Source organism: Lissotriton vulgaris, chromosome 1_2, assembly GCF_964263255.1.
Source record: "Lissotriton vulgaris chromosome 1_2, aLisVul1.2, whole genome shotgun sequence".
In the NCBI taxonomy this organism is placed as follows: domain Eukaryota; kingdom Metazoa; phylum Chordata; class Amphibia; order Caudata; family Salamandridae; genus Lissotriton; species Lissotriton vulgaris.
The window spans coordinates 344,259,668-344,282,160 of NC_141686.1; the positions used below are offsets into that span (position 1 = coordinate 344,259,668).

General features: G+C 50.6%; 1 protein-coding gene across 2 annotated transcripts in view; it reads left to right on the forward strand.

Moving 5' to 3' along the window:
• The first annotated feature begins 8,106 nt into the window (after nt 1-8,106).
• Nucleotides 8,107-22,493, forward strand: part of LOC147736734 (uncharacterized) — a 34,969-nt gene continuing 20,582 nt past the window's right edge. Inside the window, exons 1-2 of one of the 2 annotated variants that reach the window (XM_086953445.1) lie at nt 8,107-8,277; nt 20,511-21,813. In XM_086953445.1, coding sequence (XP_086809571.1) covers nt 20,541-21,813 — 1,273 coding nt within the window. In that variant the 5' untranslated portion in view covers nt 8,107-8,277; nt 20,511-20,540. The remainder of the gene's footprint in view (nt 8,278-20,510; nt 21,814-22,493) is intronic. The other variant, XM_086953444.1, reaches the window with a different exon arrangement.

Genomic DNA, 22,493 nt, shown 5'->3' on the forward strand with positions numbered 1-22,493 from the left:
CCCTCCCCTCTTTCCACTGGTGCCCCTCAGGGCTCCTCCCTTAGCCCCCTTTTGTTTAACATCTTTGTGACTCCCCTGGTTTATCTGGCGGAGTCACTGGGGGCTAGGGTGATGGCCTATGCAGATGACACGCAGTTATTGTTTACCTGGAAAAGGGGCGAGGACTCGGTCGACACGGCTCAGCGCTGTCTTTCTGCGGTGTTTCGCTGGTTGGCCAATGCACAACTTAAGTGCAATGAGGAAAAGTCGGAGGTGCTCCTGTTTGGAGCTTTTCCTGCGGGTTTTCGATCCAGACTGTGGCCTACTGACTTTCCACCTCCACAATCAGACAAGGGCCTGGCACAAAACTTGGGTGTCTGGTTCAAGGAAAATTTGAATTTGGCGACACATGTAAAAAAAACTGATAGGGACTTGTTTTGGCATACTTAAAACCTTGCGTAAATTCCTCCCCCTTCTCCGGGATGAGGCTAAAGAAACTGTAGTCCGAGCATTGATCCTCTCCCGGCTGGACTACTCCAACTCGCTTTTAGTGGGATGTCCAGGCTATCTGATAAAAAAATTACAGGTAGTCCAAAATGCGGCTGCGCGCCTCCTACGTGGTCTTTCTTCCAGGCAGAGCGTGCGGGTCCTTCTCCGCCACCTTCACTGGCTCCCTGTCGAGGGCCATTTGAAATTTAAAATGCTGGTGATTGTCCCCCGGGCCTTTTATGGTTTGGGCCCACTATATCTACAGAAGCGCTTTTCTTTTTATGTTCCTTCCCGGACCTTGCGGTCTTTGGACCAACTTCTTTTTCAGAACCCGCGCTTTTTACGCCAGAGGCTTGGTGGCTGCTCTTTCTCCCGTAAGGCTGGTTTAACTTGGAATGAGCTTCCTCTTGCCCTTAGGAGGATTGCGGATCCGGCTGTCTTCAAAAAGAACCTAAAAACATTACTATTTTAAGCCTATTTTTCTGTTCAGCTGGTGGTGGGGGTTTAGGGTAGCAGCGCCGGGATACTCTGATTAGCTGAGCGCTTTAGAAATGCAGTATAACATAACAGGCGCCCTTTAACAAAACCCAATTGTTCAACTCCCAACAAATCGGGCAGGAGAAGATCCAATCTTATTGCAAGTGATTTGGCAAAAACCTTATAGTCAATATTAACCAGAGAGATGGGTCTGTAATTTTTGCAATGTTTAGCATCTTTCACTTCTTTGGGGATTAGACATATGTGAGCATCAAAGAAGGAGCCAGAAGATTTACCCAGGGTGAGAAATGTGTGTAAAAGGGAATGTAATTTTGGTATGAGAAGTTTTGAAACGGGTAAGTAGAAATCAACCATGAAGCGTCCGGTCCGGGGGACTTATCTTTCTGGAGATGTTGAAGGGCAACAAGCAACTCTTGTTGGGAGATGTCTGCTTTGAGGGAGGTGAGATCAAGAGGAAAGTGGTGGGGGTTGTGAATGCTAGAAAAGAACTGGGATAAGGATTCAGAGGAAGGTTGAGTATCAGAGGAGTAAAGAGAATTATAGAAACGGGAAAATTCAGTTAAAATGTCGACATCCTTATGTTGAAGATTAGAATCAGCATCATAAATAGACTCAATATTCAACTTATTATGTTTTACTTTCAAATAATTGGCTAAAATTTTCCCAGCTTTATTTCTACCCCCATAGAATTTGGCACTGGATTTCAAAAGATACAAGGAAGCATCTTCTGTGGAGTTTTTATTAAACTGCATTTTGGCCTCGACCAGGGCAGTCAAACTGTCTTGGGAGTCTGAGGTATAATAAACGTGTTCCAACCTCTTGATCTTCTGAAGAAGGTCACCCGTGAATTTCCGGGCAGCCCTTCGTTTTGTAGCTACATGTTGTATCACAAAGTCTCTTGCTGAAGCCTGGAAAGCATCCCAGATAGTGTGCTTAGGAATGGAGGGGGTGTCATTGATCTCAAAAAATTCGGCAACAAAAGCAGTGAATGATGTGGTGAATTTAGGATCCAATAAAAGAGCGTTATTGAATCGCCATCTTTTAGGACCATCTGCCTTGGGGAGAATATCAATAGAGATATGGACAGGAGCATGGTCCGAAAGTAAAACGGGCCCAATCTCAGCATTAGTGAGAGTCTGGGCAATGCTATGAGAAACAGAAATGTAATCAATCCTAGATTGGGAGCGATGGGAAGGTGAATAAAAAGTGAATTATGTTGTTGTCGGATTACAGATGCGCCAAGCATCGGTAAATTTATGTTGCGAAATGGTCTGAGCAAAAAGTTTATGGGACCTATTTGGGATGAAAGAAACGTTGGAATTTCTATCCAGGAAAGGGTCGAGGAGCTGATTACAGTCACCTGCCAAAATAAAATTGTCATCCACAAATTTGGTAACATGGGTGGAAAACATGCGCCAGAAGGCAAGGTCACCACCAGTAGGGGCACAGACATTTAAAAGCGAGATTGGTACTCCTTTGAAAGACAGTTTGACGTGAGCCCATCTACCCTCAGTATCAGATTCCTGAGTTAACACAGTATAAGAAAGGGATTTGCGAGATAAAATTGCAACCCCATTGCGCTTACCATCACCAGGAGAGTAAAAGACGTCACCCACCCAAGTCCTTTTAAGTTTAGATGATTCTACCCCTGAGAGATGAGTTTCCTGCAGAAATGCAATATCCACATTCAGTTTAGCTAAATGAGATAAAATTCTTTGTCTCTTAATAGGAGAGTTAACACCCTTAACGTTCCAAGTAACAACTTTCAATGACATGCACAACAATATAAACAATAATGAAAAAATCGAACAAGTTCAAGAAAAAAACCCGGAAACAGAGAACATGTAGAAGATAAGAAATTGTGAAAGAGAAAGAAGTTGAGTAACATAAACAATGCATTAAGGCACAACGCGTAAGAAAAACATGGTGCAGTGGAAAGAAAAGCGTAGGAGTGAAAAGGAAAAGAGGAGAGCAAAATGAGAAAGAAGAAGTCAAAATGGAGAGTGAGAGACCTGGAAAGCGGATAACGAAGAGATAAACATGAAAAAGAGGAGAACAGAGGAGAAGGGAGGAAGGAAGAAAAAATGACTCCCAGTACCTGAAACCAGTGGAGGAGAAACATACTTACAAGGGAGAAGGGTGTGGGAACACAGTCAGGAGTGAAACCAGACGTGGAGGGAGGAGGGAGTGGAACCACATGGAACAGGCGAGACATCCGATGTCAGCGAGACGCGTCACTGGGAGAACGACACGGGCGAGGAACAAAATCTAGGGACACGGGAGGAAGTAGTGTGGCTCACTGTGAAGTAGTGTAGCTCACTGGTTAGAGGCGGCAGACCCGAGAGCAGAGGACGGCCCGGGACCAGGGTTCGATTCCTGGCGCGGCAGGTTTCTGGACCAGGGTCAGCGGACTCGATAATTCTCTCGCCTCGGTGCCCACTCTGATCAGCGATCACACTCGGCAACTCTGGGCATTAGCTTGCCTCATCTTCACTAACGGCCCCACTAGACCGCCGGGGATGCCTGGTCTCACCCTGGAGATACCCATTAAGGGACCATCTCTCAGGGAAGCCAGGAAGGGTTTCTCAGCGGTCGAAGCGCCTTGTGACCCTACGGGTAAGTAGTGCGCTATATAAATGCCAATACATACATACATACAGGAAAGTGTTAGGAGAGTGCGCAAATGAGCTAAAAACAAGAAGAATATACAATCAATGACCAATTGAATTGGTAGACAAGAACATACAAAAAACAATTGCAACAAGAAGAAAAATACTATCATCACATCAAGGTTTGGAAACAGGTAGAGGCACAGAGCACAATCCGAAGAAACGGAATAAAGGGCAAAGGAGATCAGAGCCAAAGAGAAGAACAAACATGTCAAAAAAGAAGTCAAGGGGGGAAGGAAGAAGAAGGACCATATTCGCTGCTTGGCAGGAATTTAGGAAGCTCTGGAGGCGTACAGGATCCTCATATGTCGTAGTCTTATTATTGGAAGTGACCGTAAACAGACATGGATGGAAAAGTCTGTATCTGGCTCCGATGGAACGAAGAGCAGGCCGCAAGTCTAGGAAGGCTTTACGACGAGTCGCCGTGGCTTTAGCGTAATCTTGCGCAAAAAACAAGGAGGATCCTGACCAGGTGAGACGAGGACATGCTCTGGCAGCTGACAAGACTTTCAGGAGATCAGTGTATTCCAGAAAATACATGATGACGCCTCTTGGTCTGGACGCAGTAGAAGTTGAGGAAGAAACTCGACCAAGCCTATGAGCCCGTTGAATGTTGAGCACAGTGTCCTCTGGCAAATGCAGAAGTTTGGGAAGAAAGGATTTTAAAAAGGCAATGGAGTCAGACCCCTCGCATCCCTCCACCAGGCCGTAGATACGCAAATTATTGCGTCTGTTTCGGTTTTTGAGATCCTCAACCTGCTTATGAAGAGAGGAGATCTGTAAATGCAAATGAGACGCTTTGGTGGGTGATTCCTGAAGCGAGGAGACACTCCGCTCCACTGATGTAACTCTTGCATCCATTTGTGACCAATTGTCCGTCAAGAGTTGTAATTTAGAGTTGGTTTCCTCCATAAAGGGACGGAGAGCTCGTATTTCCTCCAACAAGAGCTCGATGGAGATTGGTGATGCAGACTTTGGTGGTGACGGTGGATCTTTCTTTAGTCTCTTGGAATTAGCCTTTCCAGAGGGCGGCGCAGAGTGCTCCATCACTGACAATGTGTCGCTAGGGTAGGACAACTGAGAGGCCTCAAACTTAGTAAGTGCAGAGAATAGCCTTGAATTTAAAGGGAAGGAGCCCTTAAAAGTTGCGTTAGGACGCAATGACGAAGTTCTGCCCATAAGATATTAATTGGTGCTGAAAAAATACTTGAGAAGCAAGACAAAAAGACCTTTGAACATAAGTCACAGTATTGAGGAAAACAACCAAAAAAAACCAGCAGAGGGATACAAGGATGTGAGGCAAAAAAGTTTAATCCAGTCAAAAGTGAAAAAAAAACTGTGCCAGTGAACAGCTCAGAGGCTGGTCAAGTGATGAGATATTGATGGCCACAGCAAAACTGAGGTGACATTAAGAATAAAAAGTGAAATGCCATTGTCCAGGGGTAAGAGACGCCATATATTAGAGCCACGCTGAATTAAAATGCAGATATTAAAAGCAAAAAGTCAGAAAAATGCTTGAGGAGGCTGCCATGCATGAGAAAAATAGCGGGCTATCAAAAGGTGATGAAAGGAACTTCAGAATTTCAAGAGCAGCTCACCTTGCTTGAGGAAGGCATTTTAGCGGTCCCAATGTAGAGAAAAGCCGTGCAGGAGGCATGAGGATCTAAGGTGCGTGTTTGTTTAGTCAGGACGCGCCTCAGATGCGTCCAGGCGATCCAAAATGGCGGCCACGTCCAGCAAGAGCCGCGGCCGAAACTGCAGCCGCAGCTGGAGCCTTTGTGGAGGTCTCAGGGACTCTAATTCAGACCTGAGACATGTCTGCAGCCTTCCGACGTCCAAGCCTCCCGTCAGCGCGAAGAAAGGAGGACTCGAACCGCTAGTTCTCAGCAGTAGTCACGAAGCGCTCACATCAGCGCCGCCATGTATCCCGGGTGCCAAGCCATGCCCCCCATCGGTATTACTTTACATGCTATGAAATACTCATAACTCAATTACATTTTGCAACAACCAGAAAGATTGCAATGAAATGTAAATAAAGTATTATAACTATGACTTCCTGAAGTAAAGCACCATCTAATTATTATAATATTTTAATGCAACCATGTTTCAAAAATCTAAACATGAAGTTTGAATGAAGATGAACACATGTTCAACTAGACCCCAAGCTTCGGTATGTCGTCGGTGGTGGCGATGGCGGCGGTTTCGGTGCTGTGGTTGCTGTGGAATCCCGATTGGGATGGGTCCATGGTGTTTTTTTACTTGAGGAAGTGGGTTAGTTGCCTGTTAATGATCTTCTCAATGAATTTCGCCGGGAACGGGATTAGGGAGATGGGCCGGAAGTTCTTGAGGTCCTTAGGGTCAGACTTGGGTTTCTTGAGCAGGGTGTTGATCTCAGCATGTTTCCAGCTCTATGGGAAGGTGGCGGATTCGAAGGAGCTGTTGAGAATCTTCGAGAGGTGGGGTGCGATGATGGAGCTTGATTTGTTGAAGATGTGGTGGGGCAGGGGTCGGATGGCGACCCTGAGTGGATGGTGTTGAGGATATTGATGGTGTCGTCGTTGTTGACGTGGTTCCAGGAGAGCACGAGGCTGGTGTGGCTGGGGGCAGTGAGTTTGGGGTGTCGGTGGCTGTCGGCGGGGTCTGGGTGTTGAAGCTGTCGTGGATGTCAGTGATCTTGCGGTGGAAGAAGGTAGCTAGAGAGTCGCAGAGGTCTTGTGATGGCGGGATGTCGCTGGAGCTGGGGTTGGCAAGTTCCTTCACGATGTTGAATAGCTCTTTACTGTTGTGTGCGTTGTTGTTGTCGATGCGTTCCTTGAAGGAGGTCCTTTTGACGGTTCGAATGAGTTGGTGGTGCTTGCGGCTGGCGTTCTTGAGGGCAGCGTGGTTGTCCGGTGTGTGTTTCGTGGCGCTACTTCTTCTGAAGTCTTCGACAGGTCTGCTTGGCTGCTTGGAGGTCGGTGGTTAACCAGCTGGCCCTTCTGTTGATGCGTCTGTTTGAGAGTTTCTTGATCGGGTCGAGAGTGTTGGTGCAGTCGTTAAGACATTGTCTGAGGTTGCGGGTGGCTGTGTCTGTGTTTGTGTGGTCGGTTAGTGAGTCTCAGGCGAGGGTGGCGATTAGTTGATCTTTGGTGACCTTGTTCCAGCTACGGTGGGGGATTTGTTGCGGGTGGTTGTGCGCGACATGATTCCTGAAGGAGAAGTCAATGCAGTGGTGGTCGGTCCAGTGGAGTTCGGTGCGGTGGCTGAAGGTGACGTGGTTGCTGCTGGAAAAGATGGGTTTGAGAGTGTGTGTAGTGGAGTGGATGGGAGACATAATGCGCACCTCAATGTAGCATACCTGCAGGCAATCACGCAAAGACCATCGTGAATATATGGTAAAATGTAGGAAATAGAAAATAAAAGCATTGATAGGAGGTGGGGGGCTCTCCATCAATTTGTCTGTAAAACGTAACTTTTGTCCTGAATTTTTTACAGTCCACTTCCAGAATTTGCCTCCATGAGAGCAGCCAGGCGCGGCCCACACACGGAGGGGAGGGACCGACCCCTGCGCCCCACCGGAGGACACGAGCCCGGTCCAGCCTGGGTCTGTCCAGCTGTTCTCCATTAAAAGACAGGGGGTGCGGGGAGCCCCCCCCGGCCTTCCCCCTCACATGTATCCAGGTCACCCCAAGGGTGAGCCCGGCGCGCACCCCACAGCGCCAAGATTGGCCAAGGATGTGGCCTACGGTCCAGATCTGCCGGCTTTGGAACTGGGGAAGCGGGTTCGAGTCTCGGCGTTGGCTTTACAGCCCGTGATTCTGGGCAAGTCACTGAGCCCCCCCGTCCCCCCAGTGAGGGCTCGTGTACATGACGTCAGTGTCGTGTGAAGCCCCCACTGCCTTGAAAGGGGGGGGGGGAGGGGGCTCCTGCGGGGTAAATACACGAATCTCCTCAATAAATGGATGGGACGTAGAAATGCAAAGGGTCCGCCCTCAGCAGAGGGGCCCGCAGGCAGTAGGGGCGCGGGGTCCAGGGTGCAGCAGGTGCAGCGGCACCGGGGACAGAGACCCCGGACTCTTGCTGAATCTTACCCTTGAGAGGACAGCCAGGGGCCCTTCTCCCTTCTCTGCGTGAGGGCCCCCAGGCCCCCTCCTGCTCGTGTTACACCCTGGAGGAGGCGCAGCCTGCAGTGAGCAGCACTGACCCCCTGCTGGACGGGGCCCCGGCTCGGGCCCTCGCACCCCGGGGGGGTGCCCCCTCTCTGCAGGGAGGGGCTGCACCGGGACAGGAAGAAAGGCGGAATAACCCCCCGCGCTTTATAAAAATGCATTAAATAAACAAATAAACTCATCGTCGGGGTGGGGAATACCCCCGAGGTTTCAGCCTCTCCCCCTCCCTCCGATCCAGCAGGAATGAGGAATAACCCAGCAGGAGGCGCGGCCTCCCTCCCCGGCAGGATCAGTGTCTCCCCTCCGCGCACGAGCGGTTATTCCTCATTCTGGGCTTTAAACGCGCACAAGTCTCCCCCCCCCCCCCCCCCCCACCCGACTGAGGAGATGTTCATGGCCCCGGCTGTGCCCAGGGATGCCCGAGACGCCATCAACAGCATCATCATCTGCAGAGGATCACGTGGCGCCCCCTGCCCGGGAGGGGCTGAGATCAGGTGAGAGCCATCACTGGGGGGCCCTGGGGGGGGGGGGGGGGGGGGGGGGAGACAGCATAATCTGCACAGGATCACCACCCCGCCCGGGGGGAGCTGGTGTCAGGTTAGAACCATCACTGGGGGGGGGAGACAGCAGCATCTGCGCAGGATCACCGCCCCGCCCGGGGGGAGCTGGGATCAGGTTAGAACCATCAATGGGGGGCCTGGGAGGGGGGGGGGGCACAGCAGCATCTGCACAGGATCACACCCCCGCCCGGGGGGAGCTGGGATCAGGTGAGGGCCATCACTGGGGGGCCCTGGGGGGGCACAGCAGCATCTGCGCAGGATCACACCCCCGCCCGGGGGGAGCTGGGATCAGGTGAGGGCCATCACTGGGGGGCCCTGGAGGGGCACAGCAGCATCTGCGCAGGATCACACCCCCGCCCGGGGGGAGCTGGGATCAGGTGAGGGCCATCACTGGGGGGCCCTGGGGGGGCACAGCAGCATCTGCGCAGGATCACACTCCCTAGGGTGACCAACTGGCATGGGTACAAATTCAGGACAAAAGGTACCTTTTAAAGACACATCAGAGGAGGTTGAGCAATAGCATATAAGTAAGAAATAGACAACCACTTAAGTACAAATAAACATAAGGTTATATTAGGTTGAGCAAATTGTGCACTTCATGGTTTGTCAGTGTGCGCGCAGCTTTGAGAAAAAGTGCAGGTCTTTTTGTGGTGACAAAACCGCCCCCCCCCCCCCCCCCCCCTTTTCCAGCCTCCTAGGAAAACGCCCGATCATCCCGTCCGGCTCGTTCGGCCTTGCAACCCCCCTCCAATGGCGCCCCTCCTCTTCGCAAAGACCCTCTCTCATGTGTGTTTAATTTCCTTTATAGTGCTGCTCGTCCCATGTAAGTAGGACAGGGTGTCAGAGTGCCTCACATCACACACATCTTATATAGAGACAATGACCCAGATACATGTGAAAGTCAATGTATAGGAAATGTTACTTTAGATAATGGGGGCTCAAAGGTGTAATCATTCTTTCATCCATCATTCAATCTTTCACCATTCATTCTGTCCTTTTATCTGTGTGCCATCCAGAACAATATTCAACCATAAGCAAACCTATCCATCATCTATCCTTGCATCCATCCATCCATCATTCCACTCATCTATCCCTCCATCCACCCTTTCACTCATCCATCCCCCCATTCATACTTTCACCCTACCCACTCTTCCACTCATCCATCCATTCACTTATCCATCCAGTCATTTCAACTTTCACCGATCCAGCCTTCCTTTCACTTACTCATTCATCCACCCAGTCACTCATCCTTCGACCCTTTCAGTCAACCATCCTTCCTTTCGCTCTCCATCCCCCTTACACTGAGTCATCCATCCTTCCATCCACCTACTCATCCACTCATGAATGCATCCATTGGACCTATCACTCATCCGTCTATCCTTTCTCTCATCCATCTACCCTTTTACTCCTTCACTAGTCTAGCTACCCTTTTGTCCATTGCCCTGCCTTTCACTCACTCATCCAGCCTTACATCCGCCCTTTCACTCACTTATCCATCCATACATTCATCCTTCCACTTATCAATTCATCAATCCTCCCATCAGTTCACTCATCCAGCCTCCATTCACTCACCTATCATCCACCCTTTCACTAATCCATCCACTCATCCATCCACTCATCCATCCATTTACCCGTCCATCTACCCTTCCACCCATACATCCATGTATTTAGCTCAGGCGGGGTTGTACGGTGTCTGTAGCGTGTACCTGTAGATTCAGCAGCAGGACGGGCAGGATTGTAGGGTGTCTGTAGAGTCTACCTCTAGATTCAGCAGTATCACAGGCAAGGTTGTAGGCTGTCTGTAGAGTCTACCTGTAGATTCAGCAGTAGCTCAGGCGGGTTGTAGGGTGTCTGTAGAGTCTACCTCTAGATTCAGCAGTAGCTCAGGCAGAGTTGTAGGGGGTCTGTAGAGTCTACCTGTGGATTCCGCAGTAGCTCAGGCAGAGTTGTAGGGGGTCTGTAGAGTCTACCTGTGGATTCCGCAGTAGCTCAGGCGGGGTTGTAGTGTGTCTGTAGAGTCTACCTGTAGATTCAGCAGTAGCACAGGCGGGGTTGTAGTGTGTCTGTAGAGTCTACCTGTAGATTCAGCAGTAGCTCAGGCGGGTTGTAGTGTGTCTGTAGCGTGTACCTGTAGATTCAGCAGCAGGACGGGCAGGATTGTAGTGTGTCTGTAGAGTGTACCTGTAGATTCAGCAGTAGCTCAGGCGGGTTGTAGGGTGTCTGTAGAGTCTACCTGTAGATTCAGCAGTAGCACAGGCAGGATTGTAGTGTGTCTGTAGAGTGTACCTGTAGATTCAGCAGTAGCTCAGGCTGGGTTGTAGCGTGTCTGTATAGTGTACCTGTAGATTCAGCAGTAGCTCAGGCGGAGTTGTAGGGGGTCTGTAGAGTGTACCTGTAGATTCAGCAGTAGCTCAGGCTGGGTTGTAGTGTGTCTGTAGAGTGTACCTGTAGATTCAGCAGTAGCTCAGGCGGGTTGTAGGGTGTCTGTAGAGTCTACCTGTAGATTCAGCAGTAGCACAGGCAGGATTGTAGTGTGTCTGTAGAGTGTACCTGTAGATTCAGCAGTAGCTCAGGCTGGGTTGTAGTGTGTCTGTAGAGTGTACCTGTAGATTCAGAAGTAGCTCAGGCGGGTTGTAGGGTGTCTGTAGAGTCTACCTGTAGATTCAGCAGCAGGACGGGCAGGATTGTAGTGTGTCTGTAGAGTGCACCTGTGGATTCAGCAGTAGCTCAGGCTGGGTTGTAGTGTGTCTGTAGAGTGTACCTGTAGATTCAGCAGTAGCTCAGGCGGGTTGTAGGGTGTCTGTAGAGTCTACCTGTAGATTCAGCAGTAGCACAGGCAGGATTGTAGTGTGTCTGTAGAGTGTACCTGTAGATTCAGCAGTAGCTCAGGCTGGGTTGTAGTGTGTCTGTAGAGTCTACCTGTAGATTCAGCAGTAGCTCAGGCGGGTTGTAGTGTGTCTGTAGCGTGTACCTGTAGATTCAGCAGCAGGACGGGCAGGATTGTAGTGTGTCTGTAGAGTGTACCTGTAGATTCAGCAGTAGCTCAGGCGGGTTGTAGGGTGTCTGTAGAGTCTACCTGTAGATTCAGCAGTAGCACAGGCAGGATTGTAGTGTGTCTGTAGAGTGTACCTGTAGATTCAGCAGTAGCTCAGGCTGGGTTGTAGTGTGTCTGTAGAGTGTACCTGTAGATTCAGCAGTAGCTCAGGCTGGGTTGTAGTGTGTCTGTAGAGTGTACCTGTAGATTCAGCAGTAGCTCAGGCTGGGTTGTAGTGTGTCTGTAGAGTGTACCTGTAGATTCAGCAGTAGCTCAGGCGGGTTGTAGGGTGTCTGTAGAGTCTACCTGTAGATTCAGCAGTAGCACAGGCAGGATTGTAGTGTGTCTGTAGAGTGTACCTGTAGATTCAGCAGTAGCTCAGGCTGGGTTGTAGTGTGTCTGTAGAGTGTACCTGTAGATTCAGCAGTAGCTCAGGCGGGTTGTAGGGTGTCTGTAGAGTCTACCTGTAGATTCAGCAGTATCACAGGCAAGGTTGTAGGCTGTCTGTAGAGTGTACCTGTAGATTCAGCAGTAGCTCAGGCGGGTTGTAGGCTGTGTGTAGAGTCTACCTGTGGATTCAGCAGTATCACAGGCAAGGTTGTAGGCTGTCTGTAGAGTCTACCTGTAGATTCAGCAGTAGCTCAGGCGGGTTGTAGGGTGTCTGTAGAGTCTACCTGTAGATTCAGCAGTAGCTCAGGCAGAGTTGTAGGGGGTCTGTAGAGTGTACCTGTAGATTCAGCAGTAGCTCAGGCGGGTTGTAGGCTGTCTGTAGAGTCTACCTGTAGATTCAGCAGTAGCTCAGGCGGGTTGTAGGGTGTCTGTAGAGTCTACCTGTAGATTCAGCAGTAGCTCAGGCAGAGTTGTAGGGGGTCTGTAGAGTGTACCTCTAGATTCAGCAGTAGCTCAGGCTGGGTTGTAGTGTGTCTGTAGAGTGTACCTGTAGATTCAGCAGTAGCTCAGGCTGGGTTGTAGTGTGTCTGTAGAGTGTACCTGTAGATTCAGCAGTAGCTCAGGCTGGGTTGTAGTGTGTCTGTAGAGTGTACCTGTAGATTCAGCAGTAGCTCAGGCGGGTTGTAGGGTGTCTGTAGAGTCTACCTGTAGATTCAGCAGTAGCACAGGCAGGATTGTAGTGTGTCTGTAGAGTGTACCTGTAGATTCAGCAGTAGCTCAGGCTGGGTTGTAGTGTGTCTGTAGAGTGTACCTGTAGATTCAGCAGTAGCTCAGGCGGGTTGTAGGGTGTCTGTAGAGTCTACCTGTAGATTCAGCAGTATCACAGGCAAGGTTGTAGGCTGTCTGTAGAGTGTACCTGTAGATTCAGCAGTAGCTCAGGCGGGTTGTAGGCTGTGTGTAGAGTCTACCTGTGGATTCAGCAGTATCACAGGCAAGGTTGTAGGCTGTCTGTAGAGTCTACCTGTAGATTCAGCAGTAGCTCAGGCGGGTTGTAGGGTGTCTGTAGAGTCTACCTGTAGATTCAGCAGTAGCTCAGGGAGAGTTGTAGGGGGTCTGTAGAGTGTACCTGTAGATTCAGCAGTAGCTCAGGCGGGTTGTAGGGTGTCTGTAGAGTCTACCTGTAGATTCAGCAGTAGCACAGGCAGGATTGTAGTGTGTCTGTAGAGTGTACCTGTAGATTCAGCAGTAGCTCAGGCTGGGTTGTAGTGTGTCTGTAGAGTGTACCTGTAGATTCAGCAGTAGCTCAGGCGGGTTGTAGGGTGTCTGTAGAGTGCACCTGTGGATTCAGCAGTAGCTCAGGCGGGGTTGTAGGCTGTCTGTAGAGTGTACCTGTGGATTCAGCAGTAGCTCAGGCGGGGTTGTAGTGTGTCTGTAGAGTGCTCTTGTAGATTCAGCAGTAGCATGGGGGGTTGTAGGCTGTCTGTAGAGTCTACCTGTAGATTCAGCAGTAGCATAGGCGGGGTTGTAGGGTGTCTGTAGAGTCTACCTGTAGATTCAGCAGTAGCTCAGGTAGGGTTGTAGGGGGTCTGTAGTGTGTACCTGTGGATTCCGCAGTAGCTCCGGCGGAGTTGTAGGGGGTCTGTAGAGTGTACCTCTAGATTCAGCAGTAGCTCAGGCTGGGTTGTAGTGTGTCTGTAGAGTGTACCTGTAGATTCAGCAGTAGCTCAGGCTGGGTTGTAGTGTGTCTGTAGAGTGTACCTGTAGATTCAGCAGTAGCTCAGGCGGGTTGTAGGGTGTCTGTAGAGTCTACCTGTAGATTCAGCAGTAGCACAGGCAGGATTGTAGTGTGTCTGTAGAGTGTACCTGTAGATTCAGCAGCAGGACGGGCAGGATTGTAGGGTGTCTGTAGAGTCTACCTGTAGATTCAGCAGTAGCTCAGGCGGGTTGTAGGGTGTCTGTAGAGTCTACCTCTAGATTCAGCAGTAGCTCAGGCAGAGTTGTAGGGGGTCTGTAGAGTCTACCTGTGGATTCCGCAGTAGCTCAGGCAGAGTTGTAGGGGGTCTGTAGAGTCTACCTGTGGATTCCGCAGTAGCTCAGGCGGGGTTGTAGTGTGTCTGTAGAGTCTACCTGTAGATTCAGCAGTAGCACAGGCGGGGTTGTAGTGTGTCTGTAGAGTCTACCTGTAGATTCAGCAGTAGCTCAGGCGGGTTGTAGTGTGTCTGTAGCGTGTACCTGTAGATTCAGCAGCAGGACGGGCAGGATTGTAGTGTGTCTGTAGAGTGTACCTGTAGATTCAGCAGTAGCTCAGGCGGGTTGTAGGGTGTCTGTAGAGTCTACCTGTAGATTCAGCAGTAGCACAGGCAGGATTGTAGTGTGTCTGTAGAGTGTACCTGTAGATTCAGCAGTAGCTCAGGCTGGGTTGTAGCGTGTCTGTAGAGTGTACCTGTAGATTCAGCAGTAGCTCAGGCGGAGTTGTAGGGGGTCTGTAGAGTGCACCTGTGGATTCAGCAGTAGCTCAGGCGGGGTTGTAGTGTGTCTGTAGAGTGTACCTGTAGATTCAGCAGTAGCATGGGGGGTTGTAGGCTGTCTGTAGAGTCTACCTGTAGATTCAGCAGTAGCATAGGCGGGGTTGTAGGGTGTCTGTAGAGTCTACCTGTAGATTCAGCAGTAGCACAGGCAGGATTGTAATGTGTCTGTAGAGTGTACCTGTAGATTCAGCAGTAGCTCAGGCTGGGTTGTAGTGTGTCTGTAGAGTGTACCTGTAGATTCAGCAGTAGCTCAGGCGGGTTGTAGGGTGTCTGTAGAGTCTACCTGTAGATTCAGCAGTATCACAGGCAAGGTTGTAGGCTGTCTGTAGAGTGTACCTGTAGATTCAGCAGTAGCTCAGGCGGGTTGTAGGCTGTGTGTAGAGTCTACCTGTGGATTCAGCAGTATCACAGGCAAGGTTGTAGGCTGTCTGTAGAGTCTACCTGTAGATTCAGCAGTAGCTCAGGCGGGTTGTCGGGTGTCTGTAGAGTCTACCTGTAGATTCAGCAGTAGCTCAGGCAGAGTTGTAGGGGGTCTGTAGAGTGTACCTGTAGATTCAGCAGTAGCTCAGGCGGGTTGTAGGCTGTCTGTAGAGTCTACCTGTAGATTCAGCAGTAGCTCAGGCGGGTTGTAGGGTGTCTGTAGAGTCTACCTGTAGATTCAGCAGTAGCTCAGGCAGAGTTGTAGGGGGTCTGTAGAGTGTACCTCTAGATTCAGCAGTAGCTCAGGCTGGGTTGTAGTGTGTCTGTAGAGTGTACCTGTAGATTCAGCAGTAGCTCAGGCTGGGTTGTAGTGTGTCTGTAGAGTGTACCTGTAGATTCAGCAGTAGCTCAGGCTGGGTTGTAGTGTGTCTGTAGAGTGTACCTGTAGATTCAGCAGTAGCTCAGGCGGGTTGTAGGGTGTCTGTAGAGTCTACCTGTAGATTCAGCAGTAGCACAGGCAGGATTGTAGTGTGTCTGTAGAGTGTACCTGTAGATTCAGCAGTAGCTCAGGCTGGGTTGTAGTGTGTCTGTAGAGTGTACCTGTAGATTCAGCAGTAGCTCAGGCGGGTTGTAGGGTGTCTGTAGAGTCTACCTGTAGATTCAGCAGTATCACAGGCAAGGTTGTAGGCTGTCTGTAGAGTGTACCTGTAGATTCAGCAGTAGCTCAGGCGGGTTGTAGGCTGTGTGTAGAGTCTACCTGTGGATTCAGCAGTATCACAGGCAAGGTTGTAGGCTGTCTGTAGAGTCTACCTGTAGATTCAGCAGTAGCTCAGGCGGGTTGTAGGGTGTCTGTAGAGTCTACCTGTAGATTCAGCAGTAGCTCAGGCAGAGTTGTAGGGGGTCTGTAGAGTGTACCTGTAGATTCAGCAGTAGCTCAGGCGGGTTGTAGGGTGTCTGTAGAGTCTACCTGTAGATTCAGCAGTAGCACAGGCAGGATTGTAGTGTGTCTGTAGAGTGTACCTGTAGATTCAGCAGTAGCTCAGGCTGGGTTGTAGTGTGTCTGTAGAGTGTACCTGTAGATTCAGCAGTAGCTCAGGCGGGTTGTAGGGTGTCTGTAGAGTGCACCTGTGGATTCAGCAGTAGCTCAGGCGGGGTTGTAGGCTGTCTGTAGAGTGTACCTGTGGATTCAGCAGTAGCTCAGGCGGGGTTGTAGTGTGTCTGTAGAGTGCTCCTGTAGATTCAGCAGTAGCATGGGGGGTTGTAGGCTGTCTGTAGAGTCTACCTGTAGATTCAGCAGTAGCATAGGCGGGGTTGTAGGGTGTCTGTAGAGTCTACCTGTAGATTCAGCAGTAGCTCAGGTAGGGTTGTAGGGGGTCTGTAGTGTGTACCTGTGGATTCCGCAGTAGCTCTGGCGGAGTTGTAGGGGGTCTGTAGAGTGTACCTCTAGATTCAGCAGTAGCTCAGGCTGGGTTGTAGTGTGTCTGTAGAGTGTACCTGTAGATTCAGCAGTAGCTCAGGCTGGGTTGTAGTGTGTCTGTAGAGTGTACCTGTAGATTCAGCAGTAGCTCAGGCGGGTTGTAGGGTGTCTGTAGAGTCTACCTGTAGATTCAGCAGTAGCACAGGCAGGATTGTAGTGTGTCTGTAGAGTGTACCTGTAGATTCAGCAGTAGCTCAGGCGGGTTGTAGGGTGTCTGTAGAGTCTACCTGTAGATTCAGCAGTATCACAGGCAAGGTTGTAGGCTGTCTGTAGAGTGTACCTGTAGATTCAGCAGTAGCTCAGGCGGGTTGTAGGCTGTGTGTAGAGTCTACCTGTGGATTCAGCAGTATCACAGGCAAGGTTGTAGGCTGTCTGTAGAGTGTACCTGTAGATTCAGCAGTAGCTCAGGCGGGTTGTAGGGTGTCTGTAGAGTCTACCTGTAGATTCAGCAGTAGCTCAGGCGGGGTTGTAGGCTGTCTGTAGAGTGTACCTGTGGATTCCGCAGTAGCTCCGGCGGAGTTGTAGGGGGTCTGTAGAGTGTACCTCTAGATTCAGCAGTAGCTCAGGCTGGGTTGTAGTGTGTCTGTAGAGTGTACCTGTAGATTCAGCAGTAGCTCAGGCTGGGTTGTAGTGTCTGTGGAGTGTACCTGTAGATTCAGCAGTAGCTCAGGCGGGTTGTAGGGTGTCTGTAGAGTCTACCTGTAGATTCAGCAGTAGCACAGGCAGGATTGTAGTGTGTCTGTAGAGTGTACCTGTAGATTCAGCAGTAGCTCAGGCGGGTTGTAGGGTGTCTGTAGAGTCTACCTGTAGAGTCAGCAGTATCACAGGCAAGGTTGTAGGCTGTCTGTAGAGTGTACCTGTAGATTCAGCAGTAGCTCAGGCGGGTTGTAGGCTGTGTGTAGAGTCTACCTGTGGATTCAGCAGTATCACAGGCAAGGTTGTAGGCTGTCTGTAGAGTGTACCTGTAGATTCAGCAGTAGCTCAGGCGGGTTGTAGGGTGTCTGTAGAGTCTACCTGTAGATTCAGCAGTATCACAGGCAAGGTTGTAGGCTGTCTGTAGAGTCTACCTGTGGATTCCGCAGTAGCTCAGACGGAGTTGTAGGGTGTATGTAGAGTCTACTTGTGGATTCCGCAGTAGCTCAGACGGGGTTGTAGGCTGTCTGTAGAGTCTACCTGTAGATCCACCAGTAGCGCAGGCGGGTTGCAGGGTGTCTGTAGAGTCCACCTGTAGACTCAGCAGTATCACAGGCAAGGTTGTAGGGTGTCTGTAGAGTGTACCTGTAGATTCAGCAGTAGCTCAGGCGGGGTTGTACGGTGTCTGTAGCGTGTACCTGTAGATTCAGCAGTAGCACAGGCGGGGTTGTATGGTGTCTGTAGCGTGTACCTGTAGATTCAGCAGTAGCACAGGCGGGGTTGTAGTGTGTCTGTAGAGTCGACCTGTGGATTCCGCAAGTGGCAAGAGTGGGAGGAACATCAAAGCTCCTCTCCAACCATTCCCTGTTGCTGGGGCACCCTTTGAAAGGGTAGGGATGGACATTATGGGGCCACTGGATCCCAAGACAGCCATGGGCAACAGTTATTGTAGGAGAGTAGGGTCTGCCTCCTATGTTTACCCCCACTTTTTGCTGTGTTTCACTGTTTTTTCGACTGTAATATGGCTGTGGACCTGCTAATCAGGCCAACAGCCTAGCTGTTCTCTCTCTAAATTGATACCATGTACTTTAGGTACATAACAGATTGGTTACAGGGTCACTCTTGTCAGCCCCTGTATCGTGTACCCAGGGCATAGGTGCACCCTAGGCCTTCCAGGGGCTGCAGCATGTTTTATGCCACCCCTGGTTGGACCTCCAGACTGTCACCACAGGTCTGCACCTGCAGCCTAGGTAAGGTGGTGTGGTGAAATGATTCACCTAAGGAGACTGTGCAGTAATGATACAGAGTTACACGAGGCACAGGTAGCAGCACAGAGAGGTTTTTAGAAAGAGGTTACTCGAGAAAGATCATTGACAGAGCGAGACAGAAATCCATGCTGATTAGCCGGTCCCAATTGTTAATCAAATATGATATCTCGGACGAGGTATCTACCAAGGAGCCGGAGGCCAATGCTGTAAACATGAATTCTACAGATCCATTTAGAATCATAATTGGTTATTGTAATTGTTAGAAATGGTATCTCTGGCTGGCCAAGGCTTGCGCCAAGGTCAGTCAGAGACCACCACTCCAAGTCAGGGCAAGGGAGTTACACGCCAAAGATAACCCCAGCTCACCCTCTAGGTAACGTGACACGAGCAGCAAGGCTAAACTCGGAGGCTATGTAGGTTAAGTGTTTGCGTGCGCACCCAGCAACAACACCCAAGGCCCACCACAAAAGAAACTCCACACAAGGTTATATATAAAATTAGCCTTTGTATTACACCAAAACACATTAGATAAAAACACACACTTTACAATGTGCCAACAGGCGCGGGCAGAATTTACAGGGGATTATATGTACATGGGACAGGGCCACATGGACCACTGTCAGGAATCAGCACTTTTAGAACTAGCACTTAGAATATAGAATAGACAATCACTGTAGCACAAAATAGCACACAACCAGTACTCACTGGTAACCGGTAAGTACCACCTACGCAACCCTAACCACCTTAGGAAAATATTACGCAGGGAACCAGGCCCTCACTAGCAATAACTGTACTAGCAAGAAGAACTACCTAAGTATCACCATACATGTAGGGGTATAGGCATATTGCACATGATGCATCACAACACATTCGAGGTGTAGGGAAGGAAAACACATGATGCAGAACCTACATTCAGCGGTGTGAGAAGAAGGCACATGACGCATAAAAACACATTCAAAGGGGCAGCACAGTAGAACACATGATGCATAAACAACACATTCAGAGGTGTAGGGAAGGAAAACACATGATGCATAACCATGCATTCAGCGGTGTAAGGAAGGAAAACACATGATGCCTAAAAACATTCAGAGGTGTAAGGAACAAGGCACATGACGCATCAAAACACATTCAGAGGTGCAGCACAGGGAAACACATGATGCATAAACCAACACATTCAGAGGTGTAAGAACAAGAACACTTGTGCAGATCTCACCTAAGTCACCACTTGTGACCGTCCCTAGGCCAACTGGCTTTGTTGGGGCTAGGACACACTGTGTCCCAAAGTCAGGGGGGCCTAAACGTAGCAGCTGCCCACTAAGTGCTGGGCAGCTGTGTGCCTTCTGGGGCCGCTCTACCACGCCTGACGAATGCCCCCTTGAGCCTCTCTGGGCTCTCAAAACGACTGGAGTGCTCTGGAGCCTCTCGGGGCTCATCAACAACTTTGGCCCCTTCGTTGGAGTCCCCCGTGGGGGGGACTTGAAATACACAAAATGCCCCCGGAGCCTCTGGGGCTCTAAACACTGAGGCCGCTGGGGCCTCTCAGCGCCCACACAAGAAGGCTTGCACCACCTGGGGGGTCGGGCACCGGCAATGTGCCCCGACACCCCCCTTGCATCACGCTGGCACTCACCGGCTCTTCCTGCGGCGGCAGCTGCTTCTCCTTCTCGGCGGCGGTAGCGGGGCTCTCCCGACCCCTGGGAGCCCCGCCCGTCAGCGCCTATGTTAACCCTGTCCCCCATCTCGGGACCGGGACTCAGGGTGAGGCGGCCCCGGGGCTCTCCCAAGCTCACAGGAGCCCCGGGCCGCGGGAGGACTCTGTTTCCCCTTCCAGCCAGGCAGGCAGCCAATCACGGCACAGCAGCGGGCGGGACTTCCCTCGCAAACAGGAAGTCCCGCCCAACATCAGGCACGCCGGGGCCTGGATTCCTACTACGGTAGGGACTGCATGTTTGTGGACGGCATAACTGTTGGGATGGTGCCTGACTGATTCCATGCACCCCCTCTGGATGTGTTGTCCTTTAGGCCAGCTAATTCACAGTGCCACCACAAGCCCCTCTAAACCTAGACGAGTCGGCATTCCAATGACGCCTGCCCATCACAAGTTCTTCCAGTTACCTGTTTAGATTCTCTCACTACCTGTCTGCTCTCTCGTCTGTCCAGACTCCTCTTTAAAGTAGGTCGACATGTTTGGCCCCACCATTCTGGTTTCTGCCAATGGTATCTCTGAGAGGTTGTTGTTCGAGAGCAGGTGCTTCCACTCTTAATCTGTTCTACGTTTGAAACACAAAGTAATCAGTCATTATTTTTACAAAACACTTAAGTGTAGAACTTAAGGAGCCGCATTAGACTGGATGCAACATTTTGCCTTCATTGTCTCGTTTTAAAATGTTTCTGTTCTTTTTTCATCCCCTTTGCAGACACTGGGACGCAGACCTTCAACATTCAGAATGTGGAGAGCGCAGGCTTCAGAAAGGGACGAAAAAGTCCCAAATTCCCCTGAAGGTCTAAGAGCAACACTTGCAGCCTTTCCAAGTCATAACTTCTCCGCTGCAAGACCACGACCTCAAGATCTCCACAGGCCTGGTGGCGCAAAGAACCTGGGGTCCCAGATCTGTGGATGGACCGCCCATGAAGAGTTTGGAAAGCTACCAATGTCAGACACTCTGATTTTTGGGTCCTGCCATGAAAGCATCCTCATAAATGCTTTGGAGAAGGATGTGAACAACTACAGCACAACTGTCAGCAGGACCCGCACACCTCCTAACATGACCTCCGATGCGCACAGTCGTCCAAATCCAGAGTCCCATATGGGGCACTCCCCCACTCTGGTCGTGTTAGCCATGCTAGAGCGGCTGGAAGCCAAACTCGATAACTTGCAGGATTCAGTGGGAGAGGTCCCTTCTCAAGTTGCACATCTTATGGAAAAGATCTGGGTAGAAAAGGGTCGAGATTTCCTAGAAGGCGGTGCAGTGTCTTTGGAGGCGGTGAGTCCAGCAGGCATCGGAGATTGTAGCTTCACCAGGTCCTCCCCAACCTCTCGTCCAGCGAGCCCAGGGGAGCCTGGCCCGAGTCTACAAGCATTCTTTCCTAATAATCATGACCCAACGCGGGTCCCCTGCTTACCACCAGTGTTTTCAAGTGAGCCGGAGTTAGATGAACCCTTGAAGCAAGAGCCATTGTCTGTTGATAGTTGGGACCCACAAGACAGCCATTTCATGAAGCCACCATCTCCAGGGGTGCATGACTCGCAGAAGGACCAACGACCAGGGCCCGTCTTTCAGACTCGGCTGGACCAGCAGGAGGACCTGTGCCTACAACCAGGTCAGCTGGGGGGGCAAGACCTCCGCATGCAACGAGTGCTTCCAGCTGGACAGGGACTGCAGCGGCACACATGCAAGGAACCAGGGCATGAACCACAGCAGCACCACAGCTTGCAACGAGTGCTTCCAGATGGGAAGGAACCAGATGAACACCTAAAGCCAGAACCATTGCCCGTTGGTGACCGTGGCCCACAGTGGGACCAACGCACGCCGTCGGTGCGTCCTGAAGCCGAGGAGGCAGATGTGGATTACAAGGTAGTGTCACCATGTACTGATGCACACAGTCCATCCGTGCCCACATCATGCCTCGGGCAGGACACTCTCCGTGCAGGTGGGACTGCTCTCACAGGCTCATTGGAGAGAAGAAGTCTGGAATCGGATCTACTACCAGCCATGCCAGGTATTTGTTTCTCAGTCTGTGTGTACGCAGAAGGGTGCATGGCTGTGTGGTGGTGGTTTGTTGGTTAATGTGCACACTTCATGGTGGTCTGTAGGTGCAAGGCATGGTCTGCGGGTGCTGGGACAGGCAATGCGCACCCTACAAGAACCTCTGAGTACAAGCCAGTGCCTGTGTGATGGTGTGTAGGACAATAAGTCCAGTGCGAGGGTCCTGGAAATTAAGAAGGGGCAGTGGTTGTGGAGTGGTTTCGGGCATTGTCCACTGTACAAGGGGGTCTGAAACCAGGAAATGTCTTTGGCTCTGTTCTCGGCCTGGCAACGTGCTCAGTGCACGTTCATCTTTATAGCCAAACTGGTCATAGTGTTGGAGTGGGAAAGTATGGACGAGACCAGATCCTCTGAGAACAAGATAGTCTGTGTGTTGTGGGGTCTGCAGGAACCCATAGTGTACAAGGATACTATTGTACCCTGTGACACAAGTAGACGCTGGTAGCCAAGAGGAGTTCATATGTACCTTTATTCAGTGGCTGGTCCAAGTACATCAGATAGATAATCCAGGTAAACTGGTGATGGTGCTGTAGGTCTGCCTGTATCATCCCTTCCTTCCATGTAACAGCAACCCCACCAGCAGCAGCCTGCCTGCGGCTCAGTCCATCTCTAATGCTCATTCCTCACTGACAC